The 25562-nt window shown below is 53.0% G+C and overlaps 1 protein-coding gene across 7 annotated transcripts in view; it reads left to right on the top strand.

The window, feature by feature from the left end:
* Positions 1-16152, top strand: part of ZFHX3 (zinc finger homeobox 3) — a 549811-nt gene extending 533659 nt beyond the window's left edge. For all 7 annotated transcript variants that reach the window (XM_041125823.1, XM_041125824.1, XM_030024386.2 and 4 more), the window contains 2 exons: positions 333-5789; positions 10710-16152. In XM_041125823.1, the coding sequence (XP_040981757.1) occupies positions 333-5789; positions 10710-12301 (7049 nt within the window). In that variant the 3' untranslated portion in view covers positions 12302-16152. The remainder of the gene's footprint in view (positions 1-332; positions 5790-10709) is intronic.
* Positions 16153-25562: the final 9410 nt, after the last annotated feature.

Below are 25562 nucleotides of genomic sequence, written 5' to 3'. Positions count from 1 at the left end.
AACAGCAAAACAGACAGGTGGCTGAATGGCCTTCACTTAAAAGGAAGAATTAAAGGTGATAAATGCACTAAGGGAATGTGTGTGTGTGTGTGAATAATTTCCAGATATTCAAAGTGGGCAAGAAAGCAAATTGTGTAGGTTTATGCAATGGGCCATGATGAGGGTAATGGGCTGGTATTAAAATAAATGAATGAAGATAGAGGAGAAATGTTAGAAATACCTATCATCCTGCAGAGAAAAAAACAAAGACGTATTAGGGACAAAAAGGGGGTGTTGATCCGCCCTTGTGTGCTGGTGTAATTTTCAGGTTTGCTCTAATTTTGTTTTCGCAGAGATCTCTGAGGACTCGGGAAAGAGTCTTTTGCCATCAGAAAGTGCAGAGCACAGCGGAGATCCCAAGCCTGTTCCGGCCGATCAGAGCTCTGCCAGGGAGGACTCCGGCTTCCTCTGCTGGAAGAAGGGCTGCAACCAGGTGTTCAAGAGCTCGGCAGCCCTGCAGACACACTTCAATGAAGTTCACGCAAAGCGGCCTCAACTGCCGGTATCCGATCGCCACGTCTACAAGTACCGTTGTAACCAGTGCAGCCTGGCGTTCAAAACCATTGAGAAGCTGCAGCTCCATTCCCAGTACCACGTCATCCGGGCAGCCACGATGTGCTGCCTCTGCCAGCGCAGCTTCCGAACCTTCCAGGCCCTGAAGAAGCACCTGGAAACCAGCCATCTGGAGCTGAGCGAGGCCGACATTCAGCAGCTGTATGGTGGTCTCTTGGTCAACGGGGACCTCCTCGCTATGGGCGATCCTTCACTTGCAGAAGACCACACTATAATAGTCGAGGAAGATAAGGAAGAGGAGAGTGACTTGGAAGATAAGCAGAGCCCAACAGGTAGCGATTCGGGGTCGGTACAAGAGGACTCTGGCTCAGAACCGAAAAGGGCCTTACCCTTCAGGAAAGGCCCTAACTTCACTATGGAGAAATTCCTAGATCCGTCTCGCCCTTACAAGTGCACAGTCTGCAAGGAGTCTTTCACGCAAAAGAACATTCTCCTGGTCCATTACAATTCAGTTTCTCATCTGCATAAACTGAAAAGAGCCCTCCAAGAGTCTGCTACTGGGCAGCCCGAACCTACCAGCAGCCCAGACAACAAACCTTTTAAGTGTAACACCTGCAACGTGGCCTACAGTCAAAGCTCAACCTTGGAGATCCACATGAGGTCTGTCCTGCACCAAACCAAGGCTCGCGCTGCCAAGCTGGAGGCGGCTGGGGGCAGCGGCAGTAGTAACGGAGCTGGCAACAGCAGCAGCAGCAGTCTCTCTTTGGGTTCATCCACGCCAAGTCCAGTGAGCGCTAGCAACAGTAATACTTTTACAACCACCAACACAAGTAATTCGGGCACAACTCCCATTCCCAGCCTGCTCAACCAGGTATCCAGCGACAATGTGGGAATTCCTCCTTTAGGTAACCCTGTAAGCACTAATATCTCCTCCCCTTCAGAGCCCAAAGAGGTAAACCGAAAGAAGCTGGCAGACATGATTGCATCCAGGCAGCAGCAACAGCAGCAACAGCAGCAGCAGCAGCAGCAGCAACAAGCTCAAACCTTGGCACAGGCACAGGCCCAAGTCCAAGCCCATCTGCAACAAGAACTGCAGCAGCAAGCTGCTCTCCTGCAGTCTCAGCTGTTCAACCCAGCACTTTTGCCGCACTTTCCGATGACCACTGAGACCCTTCTGCAGCTTCAGCAACAGCAGCATCTTTTGTTTCCTTTCTACATCCCCAGTGCTGAGTTCCAGCTCAATCCAGAAGTTAGTTTGCCTGTCACCAGTGGTGCGCTGACATTGACTGGTACAGGTCCAAGTTTGCTGGAGGACCTGAAGGCTCAAGTTCAGCTCCCTCAGCAGAGCCATCCACAGCTTTTACAGCAGCAGCAAGGTCAGCTGTCCTTGTCACAACCTCACTCCGTCCTTATACAGCAGAGCCAGCACCCTGAGAAGAAGAATAAATCTGTAGTGAAGGAGAAAGAAAAAGAAACCCCGCGGGAAAGGGAAAGTGGAGAGAGGGGAGACAATAATGTAGCATCTAAGGAGTCTCTGCCTGATAACTTAAAGCCCAAAGAGAAGAAGGACTTTGTACCAGGCAGTAGTTCAGAACCCTCCTTACTGCCTCCGCGTATTGCCTCTGATGCAAGAGGGAATGCCACAAAAGCCTTGCTGGAAAACTTTGGCTTTGAGCTTGTCATTCAGTACAACGAGAACAAGCAGAAGGTGCAGAAGAAAAATGGGAAGACAGAGCAAGGTGAGAACTTGGAAAAGCTTGAATGTGATACATGCGGCAAGTTCTTTTCGAACATCCTCATCCTGAAGAGCCATCAAGAGCATGTTCACCAACATTACTTTCCCTTTAAGCAGTTAGAGAGATTTGCCAAACAATATAGAGAACACTATGACAAACTGTACCCGCTACGGCCTCAGACCCCAGAGCCACCACCACCACCTCCGCCACCCCCACCTCCGCTCCCTCCAGCACCTCCTCAGCCAGCTTCTACTCCTACCATTCCTACTTCTGCCCCACCAATTACCTCTCCTACAATCGCACCAGCCCAGCCGTCTGTGCCACTCACCCAGCTCTCCATGCCAATGGAGCTCCCCATCTTTTCACCACTTATGATGCAAACCATGCCACTACAAACGTTACCTGCTCAGCTGCCACCCCAGCTGGGTCCCGTAGACCCTCTGCCTGCCGACTTGGCCCAGTTGTACCAGCATCAGCTCAACCCTAGCCTTCTCCAGCAGCAGCAGAACAAGAGGCCACGGACACGGATCACCGACGACCAACTCAGAGTCCTTCGGCAGTATTTTGATATTAACAATTCCCCAAGTGAGGAACAGATCAAAGAGATGGCGGACAAATCTGGATTGCCTCAGAAAGTGATCAAGCACTGGTTCAGAAACACTCTTTTCAAAGAACGCCAGCGCAACAAGGATTCCCCATACAACTTCAGTAATCCTCCCATTACCAGCCTGGAAGAACTGAAGATAGACTCACGTCCTCCTTCTCCAGAACCTCAAAAGCAGGAGTACTGGGGAAGCAAGCGGTCCTCCCGGACACGCTTTACTGACTACCAACTCAGAGTCCTGCAGGATTTCTTTGATGCCAATGCTTATCCAAAGGATGATGAATTTGAGCAGCTTTCAAACTTGCTGAACCTCCCAACGCGTGTTATAGTGGTGTGGTTCCAGAATGCCCGTCAAAAAGCTAGGAAAAACTATGAGAATCAGGGAGAAGGCAAAGATGGGGAACGACGGGAGCTTACAAATGACAGGTATATTAGAACAAGCAACTTGAACTACCAATGCAAAAAGTGCAGTCTAGTCTTTCAGCGCATTTTTGATCTCATTAAACACCAGAAAAAGCTTTGTTACAAAGATGAGGATGAGGATGGACAGGATGATAGCCAGAATGAAGACTCTATGGATGCAATGGAGCTCTTGACTCCAACCAGTTCCTCCTGCAGCACACCAATGCCCTCACAAGCTTACAGCACACCTACGTCTTCAGCCAACGCAACCTCCTCAGCTTTTCTGCAGCTCACAGCAGAGGCAGATGATTCCTCCACCTATAGTTCTAAAGTAGAAGCTACAGATGAGAAACCAAAGCAGTCCGAACCTCCAAGTACACAGCAAAACCAAACTCAAGAGAAGCAAGTGCAACCAAAGCAAGAGTCTCAGCAGCAACAGGACCAAGGAGAACAAAAGTCAAGTTCAGCACACCAAAAGATTACACAGTTATCCTCCCCCTCCTCATTGCAGCAGCCACCTCCCCCTCCTCAGCCACCTCAGTGCTCCTTGTCACAGTCAAGCCCAAGTCCATCTCAGCTCTCACATCTCTCTCTCAAACCCATTCACACATCCACCCCTCAACAGCTGGCAAACCTACCTCCTCAGCTAATCCCATACCAGTGTGACCAGTGTAAGCTGGCATTTCCTTCCTTTGAGCATTGGCAGGAGCATCAGCAGCTTCATTTTCTGAGTGCACAGAACCAGTTTATCCACCCCCCATTCCTGGACAGAACGCTGGATATGCCGTTCATGCTTTTTGATCCCAGTAATCCACTACTTGCGAGCCAGCTGCTATCTGGAACTTTACCACAGATTCCAGCAAGCTCAGCCACTTCACCGTCAACTCCAACATCCACAATGAACACACTGAAGAGAAAGCTGGAGGAAAAGGCCAGTGCAAGCCCTGGAGAAAATGACAGTGGGACTGGAGGAGAGGAACCGCAAAGGGATAAACGTCTAAGGACAACCATTACCCCAGAGCAGCTGGAAATTCTTTATCAGAAATACTTGCTCGACTCCAACCCAACACGGAAAATGTTGGATCACATTGCACATGAAGTGGGCTTGAAGAAACGTGTGGTGCAAGTTTGGTTTCAGAACACCCGTGCACGGGAAAGGAAGGGGCAGTTCAGAGCTGTAGGGCCTGCCCAAGCCCACAGACGGTGTCCCTTCTGCCGAGCTCTTTTTAAAGCAAAGACAGCTCTTGAAGCTCATATCCGATCCCGTCACTGGCATGAGGCCAAGAGAGCTGGATACAACTTGACACTGTCTGCTATGCTCTTAGATTGTGATGGGGGACTCCAAATGAAGGGAGACATCTTTGATGGAGCAAGCTTTTCCCACATGCCACCAACTAGCAGTGATGGACAGAGTGTTCCTCTCTCCCCAGTGAACAAGAGCATGGAACTGTCACCTCGAACTCTGCTGAGTCCATCCTCCATTAAGGTGGAAGGGATAGAAGACTTCGAGAGTCCCTCCATGTCCTCAGTCAATCTGAGCTTTGACCAAACAAAGCTGGACAACGATGACTGCTCTTCTGTCAACACTGCAATCACAGACACTACAACAGGAGATGAAGGAAATGCAGACAACGACAGTGCAACAGGGATTGTAACCGAAACCAAATCAGCATCAGGACCCAGTGAAGGTCTGACAAAAGCTGCCATGATAGCAATGTCTGAATATGAAGATCGGCTGTCTTCTGGCCTGGTCAGCCCAGCTCCCAGCTTTTACAGCAAAGAGTACGATAATGAAGGTACTGTGGACTATAGCGAAACATCCAGCCTTGCAGACCCCTGCTCACCCAGCCCTGGTGCAAGTGGTTCAGCCAGCAAGTCTGGAGAGAGCGGGGATCGGCCCGGACAGAAACGCTTTCGCACTCAGATGACTAATCTCCAGCTAAAAGTTCTTAAGTCATGCTTTAATGACTACAGGACACCTACCATGCTGGAGTGTGAGGTCCTGGGCAATGACATTGGACTGCCAAAGAGAGTTGTTCAGGTCTGGTTCCAGAATGCTAGGGCAAAGGAGAAGAAGTCGAAACTCAGCATGGCCAAGCATTTTGGTATAAACCAAACAAGTTACGAGGGACCCAAAACAGAGTGCACTTTGTGTGGCATCAAGTACAGCGCTCGACTGTCTGTACGTGACCATATCTTCTCTCAACAGCATATCTCCAAAGTTAAAGAAACCATTGGAAGCCAGTTGGATAAGGAAAAGGAGTATTTTGACCCAGCTACTGTACGTCAGTTGATGGCTCAGCAGGAGCTGGACCGGATCAAAAAAGCCAATGAGGTTCTTGGTCTGGCAGCTCAACAGCAGGGCATGTTTGATAACACCCCTCTGCAAGCTCTTAACCTTCCTGCTGCATACCCAGCACTACAGGGCATCCCTCCAGTCTTGCTCCCAGGCCTCAACAGCCCGTCCTTACCAGGCTTCACCCCATCCAACACAGGTGGGTATGGATATTATCACACTGCTCAGAGACACAGCTTAACTTGATGCATCTTTAGCACAAGCGGATGTTCCCTTGAGAATGACTGATAAAAGGATACCCAGCCCTTTAGTTGAGCATGTTTACTTGACAGCAAATAAGCAATAGGTATTTTATCTTTAATTCCTGAACTCGGGTTTTCTAGCAAAGTCTGAAATAGAGCAAGATCTAGATATGCTGCGTATCTCTGTTCCTTTAGCACAGACTAAAAATTCTGAAGCATTTCCAAGGAAATGGAAAATAGAGGATTTATCAAATGGAACAGGAAAAGGACTAATGTGCTGAATGCGTTGTTCATTATACCTTTCCTTTTGTTACTAAATTCAGTTTATGTAGTGCTATCCCAAGTTTTCAATAATTCTGAACTGTTTGTAGGGAAAAGTGTGATGTGCATGACAGCACTGGTGACAGAAACCTGGAGCATCTTTAGGTAGTGTCCTTATGGTGACCTCCAGGACAAATCCCGATGCAGCTGTGCATTGGATTTTGAGCACTGGCTGGGCACAACCTGAAAGTACCTTCTCAACAAACAACAGTGTAGTTGTGGGACAAATCTACTTTGTATTTTAATAAGGTTTTTCTTAACAGCACTACATAAAAATGAAATTTGGCGTAGTCCTTTGGGTGGCCTAATCCCAGATATTGGACTTTGTTTTTTGAGGATGCTCCTTTCCCTTGTACCTGGTGGACAGATGGAAGGTATAAGATGTGCAGAAACACTGGCAGTGGACGATACTGCTCAGTAGACTAGCAGTGACCTAGAAACTTGATCCAAGGGCCTTATTTCACCCCTGCTGCATCCATGGCATCCCAGAGACGTGCCTGTGTCTGAATTGCCACTCGTGACAGAGTAATTGATGTTCTCTAGGAGACTTGCTTTCACTTGGCAGACTTCTCTGTTTACTTCTGATGATCCCTCTTCAAGTTGACTTTCACCAGGGCTGCTCTATGTTTACAGAGATATCCCAAGAACTGATTCCAGTGTCTTGTCTCAGCAGCAGGCTGAGACTGTCTCAGGTTGGACAGCCCATGACACCGTAATGCCTGGTATGGTTACACCATATGCCTTGTGTGCACCATATGTGCACCTTTGTTTTCTACACTGTGGCAATACAGGTCTTCCGCTATTAGGCAGTGTCCAGAAACAATAACTTTCTCTTGTTGTACTGAACTAATTGGATAATAATGAGTTCTAATCCATGGCGTGAAGCCTAAATAGGATCTGAGCATCTTCCTGGCTTCTTATTCAGAAACTGGAGTGCTATCAGTCTCCAAAAAGACTTTCTGATGCTTTTATTCAGCAGGCTGACTCTGAAGTTCCTTTTTCAACAGATTGAAAAACTCAGTGCACGTGCTGCCAGGTAACATGGTTGTGTCATGTTAATAAAATTGCCGTCTTCTTTCATCATCCAGGAGGTAAATCTGTGGATAAGCAAATCAAAGTCTTAGACAAAAGGATAGTAGCTGGTGTGAGCGGCTGTGTGGAACTTGAACAGCTCATCTGATATTCACAGGGGGGAATGGGTGCAGAGCTGCTCACTGTAAATCACATCACTAGTGCCTGACGTTTGTGTGTGGTTGCAGTGACTTTGGGTATAACACCCTAAAGAGCATACTAGAGACCCATGACTCAAAACAAGCATCTTTCTCTCCCCTTGGAAGTTGCTGTGTTCACCTTTTTCTCCATAACTGCTCATCTCTGAAATATCATCTGTTGACAAATGAAAAAGAGTTAAATCTCCCTGTATTTGTTGAGTTCTGGCCTTTCCAAAGATCATCCACTCTCTTGGAGTCAAGATCCTTTTTTCTATGAGAGTAGCAGAGGGGATTACCTTGTAGCATGGTTGCTGATGTCCATGTCAGAATGTCCTATCAGAGAGCAGAAAAGATCAGAGTAAGTTTTTTGGAATCTGGAAAAGCTTTCTGCTGGGAGTTAGGGCCTCTGCAAGGGTTTTTTTTCAGTTACAGAACTCTTCCAACAACTCCCAAAGCAAAAGTAAAATCGTTCTTGACTATAGTTGTAAGATAGGTCATTTTAATTAAACCATTTTTAAAAATAGTTGCTATTAGAAATTCTTCTGTTCAGGGCTGCTGCCCATTCCTGCTCCTTGAATCTAGTCCTAGCTACATGCCTGAAGGGCATCTTTGCATGCCAGGACTTTTTCATGTGATACTTCTGTTCTTACCAAAGATCTCGTTTCAGAGGCCAGAACTAGGCCAAGAGGATCTCTCTGGCAAATTATATTGTCAGCCTATCACAGATAGCTCTGTGCTGTTTACTCAGTACCCCAAATTTATAACAAGATCTAAAATCACTTTTTTGCACTTCAATCTATATTGTTGCTTTTATTTTTCTCCAAAGACCAGTATGTGTCCTGAGGAGATGGGGCTACGTACTATGAATGTTAAAAGCAATCAGTGACTGCCTAGACAGGGCTAAGCTATTTAGAAAGTCAAACAGACTATTTGTGGCCTTTAGATAAAGCTCCAAAGGTCAGGCCATCTCAGCTCAAAGCCTGTCGAAGCAGATAAGGCTGTGCATCCAGGAATGTTATGAATTAGCCGCCGCTCCTGCGCTTGAACCTCTCAGGGACTGTTTCAACTAGGGAACATCAGTTTCAATGGCATCTATCCATAATATGCCCTTATCTGAAATCTATAAGGCTGCTGTGTGGAGGCTCACTTCATACACTTCATACCTTCACAAATCACTATTGTCTCGATACTGCATCAGGAGCAGGTTTCAGAAGGGCTTTGCATCAGTCATCGCTGAATTCTCCCGGCTCTTGGCTGCCCTCCTCCCAGCCCTCCTGCAGGGCTCCTTCGCCAGGCTGGCCTCTGCAGAGCCACGGCAGCTTTGTCTCCTGCCCTTCGCTCGAGAGGCCAGCGCCGGGTGCGGGTTCCCAGCGTCAGTGGATGAATGCAGCGCTGTAGACAAATGAGCTGTTTATACCAGGGTGTAGTGCAGCCAGGTTTCGGAGAGTGCTTTGCTCCCCTTAGCTGCCAGCTGCTACTCGGAGCACGATGCTGCAAGAAAGCGGTTCCTGTGCTGTATGTTGAGAAGCGTGGATTCCCTTTGGGCTACACCAACTTTACAGGGCATGGTTCAGTGACAGGCTCTTGCGATGCAACTGTGCAGGCAGCAGTCTGGGGCTTGGTGTCCAGAAGCTTGAGGAGCACGTGCGTCTGCACAGAATTTACATCTTGTGCTCCCTCCATCAGCCTCTGCCCCCGGTCCTGCCATCTGCTTTGGCCAAGGCCCTGGGTATCAGGCTGCCTGGTAGCGGCAGGGCTGAGATGCTTGAGGATGCCTACGCTTGTTCCTCAGGATCAGTTATGATGATTTAAGACCTCACCAGGATAAAGGAGGCAGCTGCAGCTCAGACAGAGCTGTTGGCCCCAGTCCCTAGCTGTGTTTGAGTCCCTTTTACGCTGCCTTCACAAGGCAAAGGAGCCCTGTGCATAGCCATTTCCCTGCTGGCATGCTTCCCCTTGGAAAAGACTTTAAGTTGCCACCATGCCCTGAATAATCCCCAAAAGGGGCAGTTTCTGCTCTCCTCTCTCCTCTCCTCTCCTCTCCTCTCCTCTCCTCTCCTCTCCTTTCCTTTCCCCTCCTCTCTCCTCTCACTGGATGTATCACAGAAGAGGTACAACCTAAAATAAAAGTTACTGTGCCTCCATGGCTGATTCCTAGTTCTGCAACTGTTCATACTCAGGCTGCTTTTGAGTAGTTACCATCGCAGCTTTGTTAATGACAGGTTAGATTTTGTTGAATGGTTTTGTGGCAGGGGTGGATCCTGCAGCAGGTTCCTGGCTCCAGAGCCATGGAACATACGGGGCTGCGCCAGCAGAACGTTAGAGCTTTGTTTCATTTTTATTTTCCCCAAATGGCACTGAGGGACATCCCAAGCAAAACGTTCCTTTTTAGGAGCACGTTTGCCAACTGCAGTGGATGTGACTAATGGACATGACTCCAGGAGCCACATTCCTCTTGCCCCCAACTACTATCAGCTGTGAGAGTAGAAATCGGCACCGGGGGACTGTGTTGTTACTGGCTATTCCTGCTGTTGGGAAGATGGGCAGACTTCACATTCCACCATTAATCCATCTCCTCTGTGAGGAAGCATCACTACGCTTTTAATTCCACCCAAAACACAACGTTCATGCCCTGGGGGGATGTCTGAATACCATAAAAACTCTGAAATTACTCAGAAGCTGTGCACCCAAAGCCTCTTACATTGGAAGGAAGGAAGGGGCTGCATCAGAGGTTTGTGGATTCATGAACATCAGCCTAATAAGGACAAAATAACTTAGATTTAGCCTGTTCAGTCCTATTCAGTTGCCATGACCAGGGCTTTCTAATCTGTGGAGATTTTAACGAGATTGACAGTATCTAGCGTTACAGCCATTTGGTGTAGCGCTTTTCTTCTGCTGGCCAAGGACCAGTTAGTGAAGATGTAGGAAAAGTGTCTCCCCCTGACATCAGCTGCTAATCATTCAGGCATTGCAGAGGGGTCAGTAAAACAGCAGCTATGCTGACCATCCCGGGCGGCTGGTGGGTGTCCCCAGGAGAGACACCACGTTCGGTGCTGCTGGGCAGCGTGGCCGAGCCGGCCGCAGGTGACAGGCTGAGAAGGCACGTCCCAACGGCACGGGGCCTCGGGAAGTGGGGAGCGGAGCGGTTGTCCCAGAGGAAGCAGGAGCGGACGGGCTCTCCAACCCGCGCTGCCGTGGCGCGTGAGCTCGGGACGGTCTCTGCCCCGGTGCAGAGGGGGCGGTGGTGCAGGGGCAGTGGCGGGGTGGCCCGGGGTCACCCCACCTTGTGCTTTCTGGCTGCCCAGCGCCGAGTGATTCCTCACCTCTCTCTCCTCCCTCTTGCAGCTTTAACTTCTCCCAAACCCAACCTGATGGGCCTGCCCAGCACAAGCGTCCCTTCGCCCGGCCTCCCCACCTCTGGATTACCAAATAAGCAGCCCCCGGCCGCGCTGAGCTCGCCCACCCCGGCACAAGCCACGGCGGCCGTGGCCCCGCAGCAGCCGCCGGCGACGACCCCGCAGCCGCAGCCGCAGCAGCCGCCCCCGCCGCAGCGCAAGGAGAAGGAGAGCGAGAAGGCAAAAGAGAAGGAGAAGGCACCCAAGGGGAAGGGGGACCCACTGCCAGGGCCCAAGAAGGAGAAGGGGGAGGCGTCGGCGGGCGCCCTCTCGGCCCCGCTGCCCGCCATGGAGTACGCGGTGGAGCCCGCCCAGCTGCAGGCGCTGCAGGCCGCCCTGAATTCAGACCCCACCACCTTGCTGACGAGCCAGTTCCTTCCCTACTTCGTCCCCGGCTTTTCCCCCTACTATGCCCCGCAGATCCCCGGCGCCCTGCAGAGCGGGTACCTGCAGCCCATGTACGGGATGGAGGGGCTCTTCCCCTACAGCCCCGCGCTGTCGCAGGCGCTGCTGGGGCTGTCCCCCGGCTCCCTGCTGCAGCAGTACCAGCAATACCAGCAGAGTCTGCAGGAGGCATTGCAGCAGCAGCAGCGGCAGGCGCAGCAGCAGCAGCAGCAGCAGCAGCAGCAGCAGCAGCAGCAGCAGCAGAAAGCGCAGCAGCCCAAAGGAAGCCAAACCCCCGTCCCCGCGGGGGCTGCCACCCCGGACAAAGACCCTGCCAAAGAACCCCCCAAGCAAGAAGAGCAGAAGAACGCACCCCGCGAGGTGTCCCCCCTCCTGCCCAAACCCCAAGAAGAGCCCGAAGCGGAAGGCAAGGGCGCGGACTCCCTCTGCGACCCCTTCATCGTCCCGAAGGTGCAGTACAAGCTGGTCTGCCGCAAGTGCCAGGCGGGCTTCGGCGACCAGGAGGCGGCCAGCGACCACCTGAAGTCCCTCTGCTTCTTCGGCCAGTCCGTGGCGAACCTGCAAGAGATGGTGCTTCACGTGCCCACCGGCAGCGGCCAGGGCAGCGGCTCGTACCAGTGCGTGGCGTGCGAGAGCACGGTGTGTGGGGACGAAGCCCTCAGTCAGCATCTCGAGTCAGCCCCGCACAAACACCGAACAATCACAAGAGCAGCAAGAAACGCCAAAGAGCACCCCAGTCTATTACCTCACTCTGCCTGCCCCCCCGACCCCAGCACCGCATCTACCTCGCAGTCGGCCGCTCACTCAAACGACAGCCCCCCGCCCCCCCGGCCCCCCCCGGCTTCCCCCCACGCCTCCAGAAAGCCCTGGCCCCCGGCGGCCCCCCGCGCCCCGCCGGGGAAGCCGCCGCCGCCGCCTTTCCCTCCTCTCTCCTCATCTTCAACGGTTACCTCAAGTTCATGCAGCACCTCAGGGGTTCAGCCCTCGATGCCAACAGACGACTATTCGGAGGAGTCTGACACGGATCTTAGCCAAAAGTCAGATGGACCGGCGAGCCCGGCGGAGGGGCCCCGGGACCCCGGCTGCCCTAAGGACAGTGGTCTAGCTAGCGTAGGAATGGACACCTTCAGATTGTAAGCTTTGAAGATGAACAATGAAAATGAATTTAAATAAAAAAGTTAATAACAAACCAATTTCAAAAATAGACTAACTGCAATTCCAAAGCTTCTAACCAAAAAAAGAAAAAAGAAAAAAGAAAAAGCGTGGGTTGTTTTCCCATATAACGATGCCGGTGGGTTTTACATTTCTTTTTTCCTTTCCTTTTAATAAAATAAAACTTAAAAAAGAAAAAAAAAATCTGTTACATTTGTCCTTTCGAAGGTACTGTTGGTCTGGGAGACGAAAGCCCGTGCTGCCTCCTTACTGTCTTCGGAGCTTGAGCCCCTTGTATATTGCCCCTTTTCAATAACGCCCCACGTCGATAGCACAGCAGAGGCCGGCATGCACTGTATGGGAAAGCAGCCCACCTTGTTACAGTTTTAAATTTCTTGCTATCTTAGCATTCAGATACCAATGGCTTGCTAAAAGAAAAAAGAAATGTAATGTCTTTTTATTCTCAGGTCAATCGCTCACACTTTGTTCTGTTTTCAGAATCATTGTTTTATATATATATATATATAATTTCTTTCGTTTGTTTTGGGGTTTTTGTTTTGTTTTGTTTCGTTTTCGTTCCAGAAAAGGATTTTTTTTTTCTTTTTCTTTTTTTTTTTTTTGTTAATTTAAAATGGGCAGAAAGTATTCAAGAGAAAAACAATGTGAACTGCTTTAGCTTTTCGGGGATTTTAAGGGTAGCTTTTCTGCTGAAGCCAATTTCAAGGGGAAAAGTTAAGCACTCCCACTTTTCAGAAAAAAAAAAAAAACCCACACAAAGAGTGTTGAGGACTCGGAGCTTAAAAAATAAGTTTTAAAACAACTGACTTTCTGTATTTATGATAGATATGACCATTTTTGGTGTTGAGTAGATTGTTGCATTGGAAATGAACTGAAGCAGTATGGTAGATTTAAAAGAAAAAACCCTTTTGTGTACATTTAGCTTTTGTATGGTCCAGCTGACGGCTTCTCATTTGATGTTGTCTTGTTCATTCCTAGCCAGATAGATTGCAATCCATTGACTCGCCTAAGCTTTTCTCCCCTTTGTACCTTTACTCCCCATTCCCCCATCCTGTAATCTTCCACTTATGGTCGCTACCTTCATTTCTTAGAGGGTGGTTGCATAATTATTTTATAAAAACTAAAGAAAGAAGTTCAAAGGGTTTTGGGGGGTCAGTAGGATCCCTTGCAGAATATTTTTTGTTGGGGGTTTGAAACTTTTTAAGGCGTATACATACGATTTACCTATGTCTGTTACCCTTGTGCACTTATCTCTTATTTTCCATTTTTCCTTTTTTTTCTTTTTCTTCCCCTCTTCTTTTCCTCATTTTGTAAATGCTTCAAAGACTCTGTTCCTGAACTATAAGCATTTGTTTCTGTTTGTGTAATTAGGCTGCACTCTGTTCCTTCTTTTAAAAAAAGTTTTTGTTACATTTTTTTTCTCTAAAGAAAATTCATGCTTTAAATAAAATCCAAAGACATACCCTTTCACCACTGGTGCAGAATGAGCAAAAAGGATTCTTTTTACTTGAGAATTTGTTTCTGATTTAAACAAACAAGTCTAAGTTTAAATAAAGAATAAAAAAAGTACCCAGGTTGTTATCTGTGCTTCTTCTGCAAGCAGAGAGACAACTCTTAGCGAAAACCCAGCGCACCAAAAGGCAGGTTTCTCTTTCCAAGTTCTCTCCCGTGGTAGGCAGGCGGAGCGGCGAGTGCCACAGCTCAGAGCCACGTGCGGGCAGGCGAGGAGCCTGCCAGGCTCTGGCATCCCTGTCCAGCTCCGTACCCCTGCTTGTGGGAACACGCAGACGCACGCACGCACGCATCTCTTACGGTCCGGACTTTGAAAGGAAAACTTTGTGCTGCTAAAATGTAGATTTTGGAGACAAATAGATGCTTGCTGTTTCACTTCTGTAGCCAAATGTCAACAGAAACAATCTCCTCCCCCCCCACCCCCGTTTCCTCTGCCCTGAAAGTGCGAGAGCCTTCTCCCCGTCATCTTCATCCTCCTCCTGCTTCAAAAGGGAACTTCGAAGACTGTGAACGCAGGTTCCTCCCGCTGCCTCCGGGCTTCTCCTCCCCGTGCTGAAGCCGCTCGTCGACTCCGCGAGAGACTGGAGCATTTGAGAGACGAACGTGGGGTTCATTTTCTAGCGGGACGCTTTTATTTTTATGGATTTTTGTTTTTAGTTCGATGAAAGACTAGATCCTGAACTGTTGTACATATTTCTAACTAGGCTAATGCACAGTGCAAATTCCTTTTTTAATTGTTTTTTAAGTAGACAATACTAAAGAGAGTACCATCTAATATTCCTACCAGTACCCAGTTGTAGCATAAGGTGTCAAAAATGGAAACAAGTACACAAAAAGCGTTCGCTGTTTTAACAAATGGTTTTCTTTTAACAAAAGTTCTTGTATTTCTCCCCGTGTTTGAGATGAACATTTTTTAAATTCTAAAGTTGTACAGTTTTTGTTTTCCATTATTTTATCTTGTTTGTAATTCTATGAAATATATATATATATATATTTTTTGCCATTTAACTGTTGTATGTTACTCTGTCTGTATCATATAGAAATTTTTTTGTTTGTTTTGTTTTTGATTCTCTATGTGATACGAGTTAACAATTTAACACTAGCTTTATCTGTCAAATTCCGCAAGGTCTCTTTTGGAAATCCTTTTGTTTTGTCTTGTTTTGTTTCGGTTTTTTAATTATATTGCTTGGTCATAGTGCAATTTCTCTCTCCTTCTTCCCCCTCCTCCTTCCCACCCACTAAAAGGTTTTATAAATTCATTTCCTTGTATTTTTTCTAAATGTTTCTAGAGACTTCCAGTGCGAGGTTGCCGCCTCCTCTTGCAGCCGGGCTGCCCCGGGGCCGGTGCTGGGACCCACGTCCCCAGCCCCGCCGGCCACGCTGGGCCGGGCTGGACCGGGCTGGGACCCCCCCCGGCCCCCCGCCGGGACCCCCAGCCCCGCCAGCCCCGGCCTCACGCCCCGCAGCCCGCCCGGCCGCCCCGGGACGCGGCGGGAGCGACGTTGGGGCCCGGGAGCCTCTGCGCGACCCCCCGAGCCCACGCGCGGCCTTTGGAGCGGGCGTCGGAGCGGGGCCGGGCACGGAGAAAGGATTTTGAACTTAGCATTGAGCGGGTTTCTGTTTTATTTTTAATAAAAAGCTTTTTTAAGTGGTGAAGATGGCCAAAGTTTCATACAGTTGAGAATAAAGAGAGGCGTAAGGGGTGTGTCGGGGCCGCCCGCGCCTGGGGGCAGGCGGGGGGGCGAGGGAGGCGCTGACACAAGCCAACACACTCGCTGTTCGTGGAAATATATTTTGCTTTTGAGAAAAAAAATTAAACTTTTAAATAGAAGCAGAAATTGGGTTGGTCGGTCGGTCGGTTGGTTCGTTTGTCGGCGCTGAGATACTGCCCACTGTGAAACACAAAGCTTTGACTATTTTTTTCGTTTTTATTTTTGGGGGGCGAGTTTGGGTAGAACAGAAAGCATAAATGAGGTGAAGAGGGATATGAACAGCCTTTGCAATGTACAAAAAATAGAGCAAGTGAAACCAAAAATGATGTTCTTGGTGTTTTTCTATAATGTAGTCTTGTTAGCTTTTTTTTGTTACTGTAACAATGCTGATCTCGAACTGTACCAAAATACATGGAGACTAACAGAAACAGAAACCACATGGAACTTTCAAAACTTTAAAAAAAATTTGTCACAAAAGACTTTGTTGTCATAGTTGAGTTGACTGTAGATGGTAATTGAATATACTCCTTTGGAAATATTTCATCACGTATGTTTCCTGCTCATTGTGATACATTAAAAAAAAAATGAGCAAAAGCTCTCGTCTCCGATGTCCCCGCTTGTGCGGTGCAGGGTCTGTGTCGGGGTGGGTGCGTGCCGTGCGGCTCGGCTCGGCTCGGCTCAGCTCGGCTCGGCGGGACGCGCGCATCCGCCCGAGCGTCCACATCCCGCAGCAGGCGGGCGCTGCCACGGAGCCACATGTCCGCGCGCACACGCCCTCGTGCACCGCCGCGGTGCACGCGCTGGCGCACGCCGTCCACGTCCCTCCCGACAGGCGGGCGTCTGGGTGCCCGTCGGTGTGAGAGCGCCCGGGCTGATGCTGCGAATTAACATTAAAGTGGAAGTAATGAGCCAAGTAGTGCAATTCATATTATGGCTTCGGGTTGCATTGTGTATGAAAAAGACATTATAAGTGCATTTAATTTTACTAAATGATTGTATAAGAATTCTGGGCACACTGCTGTAATTAATGGTTGAAGGGAAAGCATGATGCCGTTATGGGTTGAGGTCATCTTGAAACCTGTAAACTAGAAGTAAGTGAACTAAAATCGCCATCTGTTTTCTTCTACTGATCAAACCAAAAGGAGACGAAGGTAAGAAAGGTAAGTGGCTGACTCACTGCTCTTCCCTTTGCTTGCAGTGCCTCTTGAGCAGGGAGGATAACTTGATGAACTGCTGAGTGTTAAATACACAATTCTCTTACCAAAAGTTGCCACTTGCAGCAGAAAATGCTTGAAATTCATTAATAAGGACCACATCCAAAAGAGAGCCCTGGGGGCTACCATTCATCTCTAATTTATAACTGCAGCAATAAATAATTTAAAAAAAAAAAAAAGAACCAACCCAACATTGCAGGTGGGATGAGCAGTCTGTTTGGTACGGGTGTCCTTGGCCGCTCTGCCGCCTCCCTGACAGTGTGGGGCTTCCTCTCCCTCCCCAAGGAGCAGAGGCCTGAGCTCTGCGGTGTCGTCCGGCCAGAGCAGAGGTCGTGGGGAGGAAATCTTGCAGCTAGCCAGGCAGTGGGAGCGTTCTTTAGTTAATCTGGTCAGGACATTCACTTGCGAGCCAGTAAGTTTAATAATCAGGTTGCTGATGCACCTTCATGAGAAAAAAGGAAAACCAACACTCGTACTGATTCAGGCTCCAAAAATACATGGATTATGAAATAAAGCAGGTGAAAATTGCCAAGCCCCCGATGACTCCTGATGCTATGGCGTAACCAGACCAAGCCAGCCAGGCCCTGGCCCCCAGTGTGGAGCCCTGAAAGAGGAGATCCTGCGCTTTGGTGACTGAAATGGCGAGGACGTTTGCACCTGAACGCATACTGCAACTCAGTACCCCAAAACTCTCCACGGGCTGGGCTGCCTGGTCCTGTCCCAGGCTCAGGCGTTGCTCTTCTGGTGTGAGCCTGAACAGGTGGGGATCTGGATTGCCTCTTAGCTGTTTGGAGTTTTTTAAAGGGGAAAAAAAATCCATTCTGTGTTTTCCACAAGCAGACGGGACTGCGGCAGTAATGGGGTCACCAGCGCAACCCTTCCACCAGTGTTTGCACTGTGCCGCGTTAATGACTTCACTGTTGTTCGCAGACCTGCAGTTTTGTAAGTTTATTATGTAACGTTGCTGTTTATTCCTGGGTTGAATTCCAGTTTAAAACAGCTACGCTTGAGAAAGCATCTCTCTAATGCTCAGAAAGGTGTAAATGGCCTCTAGTAGCTGCACAAGCTGCAAACTAAAAACCTCTGCAAGAGCCTCTCTGCTCAGAGCAGTGCATCAGCGGAAATTGTGCAAACCTCTGACAAATAAAAAGGGTTTTCCATGCTGTGATTCTGGTAAGAGGAGACCGGGAGTGATTTTATAATAACCTTTCACTGCCATCACCTAAAAGATAAGGAAAAGATTTAGCTCTTACTAGTATACTCTTACAGGCCAAAAAATACATATTTATAAAAACAGAGCAGTGATCAGGTGTCCACTACAGACAGTAACCTTGCCAATGGGTTTGGAGCAGAGTTCCCAGCTGGAGGTGCCGCTGCCCTTGGGTGCAGCCTGTGTGTTGCTGTCCTCGATGCAGCAGGAGCAGGGGCTTCGGCCAGCTGCCCCCGGGGGGGTAGCCCGGGCGGTCCCCGTGTCACAGCCCAGCATGCAGTGCCACGGGACACCCGGTGTGTGCTGCCACCAAAGGAGGAAACGCCACTGGTCTCCCCATTTTTCCCAACCAGCTTTTCCACAGGGGATCCCACCTGGGTGTACAGCGGAGATGAGACTGGCACACGAGCCCTGCCGGCAGCCCGGGCATGGGGCTAGCGTGGGCACTGGGTGCAGGAGCCGGACACCGGTGCAAACCACATCCCGCCTGACAGGCAGGTCCCTGCGGCACTCGGAGGCTACGGACGGAGGATGCCTTCGGAGATGCTCTCCCTCCTGCACCCGTTCCTGGTGCACAGCCCTGCCGGACGTCGCAGCAGCTGTGGGCTGGTCCGTGCCGGGGCTGAGCCACCCTGCTCCTGGGCTGCCCAGCCAGCGGCTGAGCCCTTCGCCCTGGCCCCGCGTCTCCTTGGGTGCAGCACTGCGTCCAGGCAGCACCGTTGGCTCCAGGGGGGTGCCAGGGCGGGGGACAGGCACAGCAATGCCACCAGGCAGCCCAGTGTGCACACACAGGTCAGCGCTACAGAGGGTCCGTCCGTTCCTGTGCCAGCAGCCGTGGGTACCGGCTTCCCTCCCTAGCTGCCACCTCAATGCTGCGGCCAGTGCTGCCAGCTCCCTGGCATCCAGGTGAGGCATCAAGGACACATTTTCAATGCCACCAAGTGACAGAAGAGCTGCATTCGTAAAGGTGTCTGGAGCATGAAGCGGCAGATCACTGGGACTAAAACAAGGCCAAAAGGAACCCCAAAACCTTGCCAGCTGCCGACTTCCAGTGAGACCAGTTTTGCTCTGCGCTGTGGGATGCCTCCCCGCCATGTCCAGGTTTGCTGCAGGAGACCTGCTGCAGCACGGGGCAAGTTCAGTCCGTGAGGCAGCTGGCCCTGCAGCCCCTGCCGTGGTCACAGAAGCCCACGGGGAGCTCAGGCTGGGCACAGACCCCCCTCTCCTCAGACCAGCGGCTGCAGCCGCGTCGCTTCTCCAGCCACGCCTCTGCTGAACCGAGCAGGGTCCCACGTTAACATCTTTGCTAAATGACATCTGAAGTCTGCTAAGAGAGCCGACTTCTCTAATGCAGACGGATGCTCTGAGAAACTGCCACCAGGCTCAGGCTGTGCCAGGAGTGGTGAAGGGTTAACTCCATCAGCGCTTAAACTACAAATGTGGAGCCCATTCTCTCCTCCAAGCTCGTTAACAATGTACACCTGATGATCTAAAGCACTAGAGAGTCATTTTAATTAACGCTCTGCCAGAGGGGATGTGGTGAAGACACTGATTTCACTCCAATGACTTTCTATTTTGGTATATTGCAGAATCGGTGCATTAGTTCCCAGGGCTGATGTGGTGAGCTAATCCAACTACAGCCGCGTGGGCACTGCCTCCGCTCAGCTCCGCAGGCAGCAGCTCAGCGCAGAGGTGCTGGCACCATCCGCGGGTCGAGGACGCAGCTCCTTGGCAGGGCTACACGGGGCTGGCTCCGGCGGCTCATCCCCCGGCAGGACCGGGCTGGTCCTCCCCTACCCACCGGCGGGGCGCAGGTGGCAGTGGCTCAGTGGCACCGCAGAAACGACAGACAAAGCCCCAGACCCACGGGGGTCCTTCCATGCGCCTGCCGGGGCCAGGAGCGGGACCACTGGGCTGGGGGGCACCCATCCGTGCCCGCCGTCCCGCCCAGCCGCAGCAACCGCGGCTGCCCCAAGGGAAGGCACCAGCCCAAGCTGCGGAGGAGCTGCAGCCAGCGGTGCTCCGAGTCTCCCGCGGCCTCTGCGGTGATGGAAGAGAGACTTCACACTGCGCCCCAGAGAAAAGATAGCAGTACCTATAAATGGTATTGTGCTGTTGGTTAGATGGTAGCATGATGTTACTTAATTAATGTTTTAATACCCTAGGCATCTTCTGTGCCGTATAATTCATATCGATTCAGCTGTGAGCATGTTCAGTTAAAAAGACTCTCTTTCCTAAGCAAACTTTCAATTATATTGAATTGTCACAGCAAAAAAGGGCCTTTTCTCAGCATGGGGGAGGGGATTCTCTGCCAAACCACTGCCGGCTGGGCTGGGCACACACGTGCAGATACGCACACATGTGCACATGCACAGAGCCACCGGTGCCAACCCCAGCGATGCTGCACTGCTGGGTGTCAGCATCCCTGGTCCGCGGGGTTTCCTCCTGCCTGTGTCCAGGCAGAGCAGCCCGTCCCCTCCAGCTGCTGCTGGGCTGGCACCGGTGGGGGCTGGCCCCAGCCCTGTGCCACCACCCTGGGTGCCTGGGCACACGCAATGCAAGAAGCAGCTCTTGCAGGGCTGGCCAGGCTCTTGCTGCAGCCAGCAGCCGTGTGCCCTGCGCCCGGGGGCCTGTCCTCCCCACATGCAGAGCCAGGCTGCGGAGCCCTGGCTGCCCGCCACACGTCGTGGGCCCGTGGGTCACTGGGGGCCTTGCTGCTCCCCAGCCAGCCTGCTGCCATGGCAGGGAGCCGACCAGGGACTGAAGGATGGGCTGGAGCTTGCATGGGTTTGAGTCGTGGCTTTGGGGATCACCGGTGTTTTCTGAACTTTTGCTAGTTTGGTCTGTGTCCCATTTTGCAGGGTCCTGCACATGTGGGGCAGGTGGGCTTCCTGGAGAAGGTGTGCCCAGTTGTTCCCCCCCATTCCCACACGTTTCCAGGAGCATCCTCCAACGCAATCCTGTCTCCAGAGGTGGTGGGTCTCAGCTGGAAGCAGGTCAGTAGGGGGTAAACCCTGCCATGGCCAAGGCGCGGGGTGGCTCTCTGGCACCCCTTGATGCCACAGCACTGGCGAGCCAGGCACGCCAGGGGTTGGAGGGATGTTAAAGCCAAATCAAAATTGACGGAAAATTATTAGCAGGGCAGAGACAAGGAAAAGCCCCCCCTTCCTCCTGTAATCAGGTTAATGTGTGCGCAGAATGCTGAGTGTTTTGGCAAAGCAGCGCCTTTTCTTTTTTAAGCAGAAATTCACTTTCCGTTATGTGAAGCTGTATCCCTCCTGCTCCAAGCAGTGCCTTCGATCAGCACACATGGTGGGGGAGAAGGACACAGGATACGACCAGCCTGACCGTGTGTCCCTCGGACCTGCTGTGCCCCAGTGAGCAGCAGCTGGAAGGGATTCCCCTGTGTGCCCGTGGTGAGGGACAGCCCAGGGGACGGATCCCTTCGCCCGGGGCACCCCTGGCCCCCAGGACGGTCGCAAACCTCACAGCAATGGGCACTCAGGCCATGTAGCATCGGGGCATGCAGGCGTTGGCGGGGGGGGGGGGGCCGTGGTGCCCCACACAGGAGCGAGACCATGCATTAGGGGCCTCGCCTCATGCTTGCAGGGCTACATGGGGCTGGGATTCAGCTCTGGGCATGCCAGCAGCTTCTGGAGGGAACGCCACAAAGGTCCTGCATGCCAAGGCAGCTTCGCCATGCTGGGGCACAGGGCTGTGCCGGGGCACGGGGCCGCGTATGTGGACGCCGCATTCGGGGCCAGGGCAGCAGTGGGGCTCGCTGACGCTGCAGGGACTTGTGGTCTGGCCCCAGCCACGCCTGGGACCCTGTCACAGCAAACGGGGCTCCTGGCCGAGCAGCCGGGAGATACGCCATGGACCCACCACCGTTGACAGCACCGTGCACAGCAGCGCCAGCCCCAAGCGCAGCTGGGTGGGTCGCGGCTGGGTGCAGCATCCCCCTCTCGCCGCGCTGGCGAGCCCTGCCTGCCCATGTCCTTGCTGCGGTGCTCCCAGGGGCACAGCTCCATCGCAGCTTGTTCGGGACCTGCCGTGCTGGACGGGGGCACGCTGACCCTGCAAGTGCGGGACCACAGCTGTGCACGAGGCTGGATGGCACACACATCACAACCCAGCCTTGCTGGGGACCCACACATCCCTCCACTGTGCTGGCTGCCTCCCCGGCTCACTCTGCTTCTTTGGGCTCCTCCTGATTTCCAGTGGCACGGAGAACAGAGTCCCACAGCAGTCTGGCCCCACGTTGTGCCGCGAGTTTTCCCACAGCTGCGATGGCACAGAAAGGTCCCTGGCACAAACCCAGCAGGTTCCCCTGGATCCCATCGGCAGCTTTCCCACCCAGACCATGCAAGTCAAAGCAGATTTCAGTGCTCTGCTCCTGAGAAAGTGTGTCCCCTTCTCACAGAAAGGGGGGGGGGGGGCGCAACGTGAAAATGTCCCATGCCCACATTCTGCCCGCCAGTGCGCTCCGAAGCCCAGGATCTGTCTCCGTACACTCAGCATCAGTGGCTCTGTCCCTCCACAGTTGCCCCCTCGCCCTGCGGGGCCATGGGGAGGGGTGTGGGGTGAGCGGAGGCAAAGCAGCCCCGGCACATCTGCTGCAGCGATGCCTCTGCACCTCTGCAGGACGGGCTGGGAGAGCAGCTCGGTGCACTGCCACCCCTGCCAGCGCCACGGAGCTGCACTCATCGGCCCCTGCGGACGCAGTGCAGGGAGGTGCTGGCAAAATATTTCAGGATATATGTTTGCTTTCAGCAACAGAAGAGCACCTTGACATTCTGGAAGGATAAAACGTGTCTGCGAGCAGAGAGCCATGGTGCGTCAAATCAGCCGCGTGCGTCGTGGCAGCAGGCAGCTGCCAGCTTTGTCACCAGCCCCTGCCACAGTGCCGCAGCCCTCAGGGCCATCCCTCGTCCCCCCAGCCCCGCTGAGCCTGTCATCCCCAGGATGGGGGGACGTGAAGGCTGCTCCCCACACAGGCTATCCTTCTACTAGGGAGGCTTTATTAAAGATTTCTGTTCCTTTTTTTTTTTTTTTTGAAATAATGAGGCAAAGATAAAAATTCTGTATTTTCATTACTCCCTATTTTCACAGCCCGCTGAACAAAAACACAAAGCGCTTCTCCTGCTGCCCCTTGCTCCCTGGACCTGCCTTTTTTCTCCTGCGGAGTTCAAATTAAAGAAAGGCGAAAATTGAAGCTGTTGTACGCAAGGCGATTGCAACATGCATATTTGATTTTTATGATGGATCTAAATTGCTGAATAAGGCCGTGGAACAAAGGGAGACTGCGGCTTCCTGCCCATCACAGCCAGCCAGCCACTGCAGAACAAAAGCGCCAGCCATTAGGGGCTCAGCAGGGAGACACATTATATAAATGACTTTGTTTCTCTGCCCCTTCCCCCCCACGGGGTGCTCTGGACGGGGCTGGGGGGCTCCTGATTTGCACATCCCGGGGAGAGCGGGCGGCTGGTGCACAGCCGCCCTCGTGGCGCAGCGCGGATGCGGGGAGCCCAGCTCGCCCAGCACACGCGTCCGGCCCCGCGGGGGCGGGGGGGTCCAGCCACCCTACCCCGGGTCCTGCCACCAGTGGGACGTGGGTGAGCCTCATCCTGCAGGGCGGCAGGCAGGGCGCAGCCGCGTGGAGGCCGCCAGGGCCCTTCAGAGACCCTTCAGCAGCCGCCACCCTCGAAGGCGCGCGGTACCTCGGCATGGGGCCGAGGCTGCGCCGTCGCCTTCCTCTGGTGCCACGTGGCGATGGGGAACAAAGAGCGGCAGGGTTGTGTCCCTCACCCCGCTGCCCCTCCCGCGCCGCTGGCGGGTGCCAGTGCTGGCCAGTGGCCCTGGGCACGCTCAGGGCCACGCGGCGCTGCGGGGACTGTGGCCTCCGTGGTCCCCAGGCTCACCCAGGCTGCGGGACGTGAGCCTCCATCAGACCACGGTGGCCCTGGCACCGCGGGGACGCCCCTCAGGCTGCGGTGCTGCGTGGCGAGTGGCACGCAGGTGACGCTGGCCGGATGTCCCTTAGCGGGTCAGAGCCACAGCTGGCCCACCACAGCTCCCTCGGCCGAGCGTCGGTGCAGCACCAGCACCGGGCGAGGACACCTGGGAAACGCCGGACAAGACGGTCCCGCAGGCATCCTCGCCGCACGGTGCAGCGCGTGCTGGCCACCGAGCTGGGGGTGCCAGGCGCTGCGCTGCCCGGCGCAGCACGGCGCGCCGGCGGGAGGAGGCGAGGCTGCGCCCGGCGGGCGGGACGGTTTGCACCCGGCTGGGGAGCTGCCGCTCCGTTCTCGCGCTCGCAGAAACTGCCTTTTGTGTTTGGGAAAAGGCATTCATTAGGGAGGCTTCATGCGGAAGATCTGCGATTCCTCAGTCTGCGGCGGAAGGTACTTGACAAGGGCGGGATCTGGTTAGGATCAGACCGGGTCGGGGAATGGGTTTCCCGCTGGTTCCTCGAAGCCGCCGCAGAGAAGAGCTGGGTTCACGGCGGCAGTGCCGCGAGGGCTGCGTGCGGCTCTCTACGGACACGGTGTCTCTGCACAGGTGGGCGCGTGTACCGGCCTGATGCGCTTTGGTGGTCCGGGGACAACCCTCCGCCATGTGCCCGAGTGTTGGGTGTTGCCAGAAACACCCATGTCCCTGGCACAGCCCCCCGCTGTCCACAGCCCGTGATGCCGCAGGGGCACGACGGGGCACGACGGAGCACGAGGCTGCCCTTCCTGCCTGTCCCACGCCCCAGGCGTGAGCCCAGGGATGCCCTGGGAGGATCCTGGCTACAGCCCGTGTGTCAAGGCCACCGGCCTGTGAAACACCTTCCACCTGAGCCGAGGTGGACCCGAGGCATTGCTGCAAATGGCTCCCTGAGTCCCGTGGGCACAGCAGAGGCCGGCCCGTGCTGTGCTGGTGTCCGGGAGGGCTTGGAAAGCAGCACTGTCCCGCTGCAGGGGAAGGGCTCGGGGCTGGGCTGGCGTTGGCCCCTGTCTTGCTGCGTGGGCTGTGCTGTGGGGTGCCAGAGGGCTGCTTGAACTCATCAACTCCTGCCGCAGATGTGACATACCGCTGGAGAAAAGAAAACAACCGGCCAGACTAAAAACATGCTTTCCTTCTCTAATGCATCCCCCAGGTCCTCTGCCCGTCATCTCCCCCTCTGCGCTGCACCAGGGAATTGCATGCTTCAGTAATAGTGTCCTAATGGATTTCCCGTACCCCCACGCCCGTGCCTTTGAGAGGGGGAAGGAAGGCCAGCATGCCACCATGCCTGCTGCCTCTGTCCGAGCAGGGCAGCCAGCGCTCCTGGAGCTGCTGCCGGGGCGGTGGGCACGCAGAGTCCACTACAGTCCCCGGCATCCCGCCCTCGCCCAGCACCACTCTCCATCAGCTGCTGCGGACAGATGCGGCTGGAGAGGTTTGTGCCCCAGTTTTGCTGGGAGAGCATTGGCAAGACTGGCAGCCAGGGAACAGGGGCGGCCTGGGGAGGCTGTCCCAAGTAAAATCCTGGGCCAGCTGGGGAGGAGGTGGGAACATCACTGCCCAGAGACAGACCAGAGGGGTGCAGCTGCAGG

The sequence above is a fragment of the Aquila chrysaetos genome, chromosome 9 (genome assembly GCF_900496995.4).
Source record: "Aquila chrysaetos chrysaetos chromosome 9, bAquChr1.4, whole genome shotgun sequence".
Lineage (NCBI taxonomy): Eukaryota > Metazoa > Chordata > Aves > Accipitriformes > Accipitridae > Aquila > Aquila chrysaetos.
Note: the sequence above shows the minus strand (reverse complement) of the source record. Positions and strands in the feature narration are given on the sequence as shown.